Raw genomic sequence first — 3,444 nt, forward strand, 5'->3', positions numbered from 1 at the left:
AGGGAAAGCGGATGCAACATTTGAACACTCAAAATTATATCCTCAGAACTAGCACTAACAAGCTCTGCTGAAGCACTTTTTTTCTGTTCTTTCTGTGCTATAACAGTGTCTTCCTACTTTTGTCCACTATCTGCTGGCAGCATCAAAGCTCTTGCCAAGTAGTGAGGCACAGCTCTGTGTGCACAATCTGCTTTGAGCCTGTGTCTGTGGGCACTGCATGCAGACCATGAACTGCATTCTCTTTTTTGCTGCTGCTAAATAATGTACCATTTTCCCATCTGTTTTAACAGGGAACAGAATAACAAGGATGAGAAACAGAAGAAAATATTGTCCTTTTCTGTAACTGTGTGCTTGCAATGAGGAGGGTTCAGACTTCCTTCACTCAATAGCATGAAGATTTACTTCAGAATATGTATTTACATCAATGACCAGATATGTCACAATGATCTTAGAGACTATATTGGGAAAAAAAGATACAGAAATCCACCTGGAAAAGAACAAAACTAATAGCATAGAATCAAGGAAATTTCAAGTTCTGATATGGCAACTGTAGCAGAGTAGAAGACAGCAAAGACAGAAAGTATGTATAGGTAGGAGATCAAACACATAACAAAAATATTTAATATACTTGAAATAAAACTGCTTTAAAATCCTTTCACAAATGAAATAGGTGAGAAAGCTGGAAGAAAAAAAGGGTTGGATCATCTTTTATTAATCAGGCTTCATTCAGCATTCCTTACCTGTTTAATGTGATTACTTCAAAATCCAGCTAAGTCTGTGGAGTGTTTATGTAAATGTTGACTCTGATCACTTGCACAAGCCATGTGTAGACCCACTTTCTTTATTATGAATTCAAGGGACAAGAACACAAGATGGTATTCTTTTTTTCTCTCTATCCTGAGAAAACAACTGTATTTGATTACTTTTCCAGTGGTAAGAGAGATCTGTTATTTTTTATTCTCATTAAGCAGGACAGGCTGCCATTTTTTCAGCACTGAAATGACAGGAAAGTAAAAATGACCCTTGTCTAGATGGATTAAAGAAACCTGATTTGTCCTTCATTACTGGCCTTAAATCCAGGATCTGTCTATTGTTCAGCATTTCTGGTTATTTTAATCTCCTTCTCAAAGGCTCTGCTAACTGTGTTCATTAAACATCATCAGATGAGTCACCATTTTGTTCCTCTGAGTCATTCAATCAGTTAAAATCAGGAACACAATAGTTGCCATTTCACATTAGAGTGTATGTTCATGCAATGAAGTCTAGGTCTGACAGTAATTAGCACCTGATGCTCATGGACAAGCTTTAAATGACATTTCACAACTCATGCATGAGCTGATGCCCAGATCATTGAATGGGAGTTGTCTTTGTGCTTTTTTTATAAATCAACAGCATATTTTCCATCATGTCTTCAATGTACCTACACATTTTGACCATTCATTTGGGATTTTAAAAGATTTATAGATGATAGCAAGCCTGAGTTGAAGAACAGCCCACACTAGAATCTTGAAGGGAAACTCTATGAATGAACTCTGTATCTTAAAAATCACAGTCATGGCATGTGCTGTCCAATATCACATTGTTTCTGAAAGTAGCTGCAGAACATCAAGAGACCTTAAGCAAATTAATGCCTTCCTGGGGAAAATATTTTTAAATACTCTCATGAGAATTTATTACCCAGTAATGCAATATCTATTGGTAGTCAACTGTTGTGTGGTGTCACATGCAGTATGTTACTGTGAAGGTGAAAAGCAATTTCTGTTTTCTATCACCTGTATTAATACTGTGGGTCACTTGATTTTAAGCAATGAAGCTCTCATAAAATCTTGAAGTGCTTATTTGATGATTTGGCCATTTAAGTGAAAGGCCATGTCTGGTTTTCTTTTAGAAAAAAACAGGCAGACAGATGACACGCCTGGAGATCCACCCTCTCTGTCATGACTCTAAAAACTATCAGTTACCAGAAGTGGGATATTCAGCCCAGTCTTTCATTTATAGGCTCTGAAGCTCTTTGATGTGCTACATCACTAACCCACTTGCTGCTTAAGAGGGAGGGAGACATTTCCAATAGTGCCAGCTGCTGCACTACAACAGGATTCTCATTTTCCTTCTCTTCTATTACAGAATGAATGTCTCAGTATCACATCAATAAACCCATCACCAGTTCTCCAATTGCAAGGTCACCGGTCTTTGTTAAATAATGATTAGAAGGGGACACTTCTGACCTGTACAATAATTAACGTTTGCATTGCACAGGAGGTTATTCTAAATCAGTCTGTATCTGTAGGGAACACATGGGAGCACCAGGACCTTGATTTCCTGCCTGGGAAATGGAAGCTTCTTTTAATACTGTATTGGTGCAGAAGGCTGTGAGACTGAGTGATTTGACCTAAAGCCTCAACTTCACTTAACCGACCAGAGAATTCCTCTCCAATAATTATTAAATGCCCCCCTACACATCACCAGCTTTTTGTTTTTAAAAAATGAGTTTTCATATGCAACACCCAAGGTCATTGTATCCAAAGACACACAATATATGGTTTTCTCTTGAGCACAGTTAATATTCAGACACTAGAAAAAAAAAATCACTCACCATCTTGATGGTTACCTGAATCGGCTGGAGACTTGCTCCGACGCATGGGGGCTGGGCTCTTTGCTGAGCTCTTCTGAGGGGTAGGAGAGGACTTACTGCCCGTGGCAGCTGCAGGGCTCCCTTTCATCACCCGGCACTCTGAGGAAAGAGACAGCAACCATGGTCATGTCCCTGCCTACTCTTTCACTGCCTGTGGAACATCCATGGGCAGCTTCTTGCTTTGTCTCCAAAGTGCTGGAGAAAACATCAGTGATAAGGGAAAAGCTGGTATCTACATTTTCTCCAGGGCAAAGACTTCTTAGTGGGAGAGCAAAAAGAACAGCTTTACTTCTCTGGGGAAGGTACAGAGACTGTGTATGTTAAGGTTAGGCTGGCTCCCTAGCAGGGCCTATTTCCATACCTGTGTCCTACTAAAGGTTTTCTGCCCTTCCCCTTGCCTTCATTCTCACAACTAGGGAGCACAATGAAAATGGCCAACACTGGGGGAAGAATCAGTTAATTTGCTGTAACCCTTGCATGAAGACCTAGTAGTAGGAATGATGAGTGCAATTCATGCAGGTGCAAAAAGGCAGCAAACAGCTCATGGCATGATGTAGAGGTCTCTAAGTGTCAGGCAGGACATCTGCCCCAGGAGGCTTTCACTCAACCTGAATCAACCTCTTCTGTGGTTTCAACAAGCTGCAACTTTTCAGATGCAGAAAGCAAAGAAGACAAAATGGTTTTACAAAACATGTCCTCTGTCCTGGCCACTCACTTCAGAAAGGTTTGTATAAACAAGTCTAGTTGATTTATGTACTTAAAAGACATGAGCAGATGAGAACCCAACTGTGTTTTCTTACAAAATAAACAAG

General features: G+C 39.8%; 1 protein-coding gene across 1 annotated transcript in view; it reads right to left on the reverse strand.

Moving 5' to 3' along the window:
• Positions 1 to 3,444, reverse strand: part of DCX (doublecortin) — a 64,557-nt gene that overhangs the window by 9,081 nt on the left and 52,032 nt on the right. Inside the window, exon 5 of the mRNA XM_009997149.1 lies at positions 2,594 to 2,731. Within this exon, the coding sequence (XP_009995451.1) occupies positions 2,594 to 2,731 (138 nt within the window). The remainder of the gene's footprint in view (positions 1 to 2,593; positions 2,732 to 3,444) is intronic.

The sequence above is a fragment of the Chaetura pelagica genome, unplaced genomic scaffold (assembly GCF_000747805.2).
Source record: "Chaetura pelagica isolate M959 unplaced genomic scaffold, ChaPel_1.0 scaffold344, whole genome shotgun sequence".
Taxonomy (NCBI): domain Eukaryota; kingdom Metazoa; phylum Chordata; class Aves; order Apodiformes; family Apodidae; genus Chaetura; species Chaetura pelagica.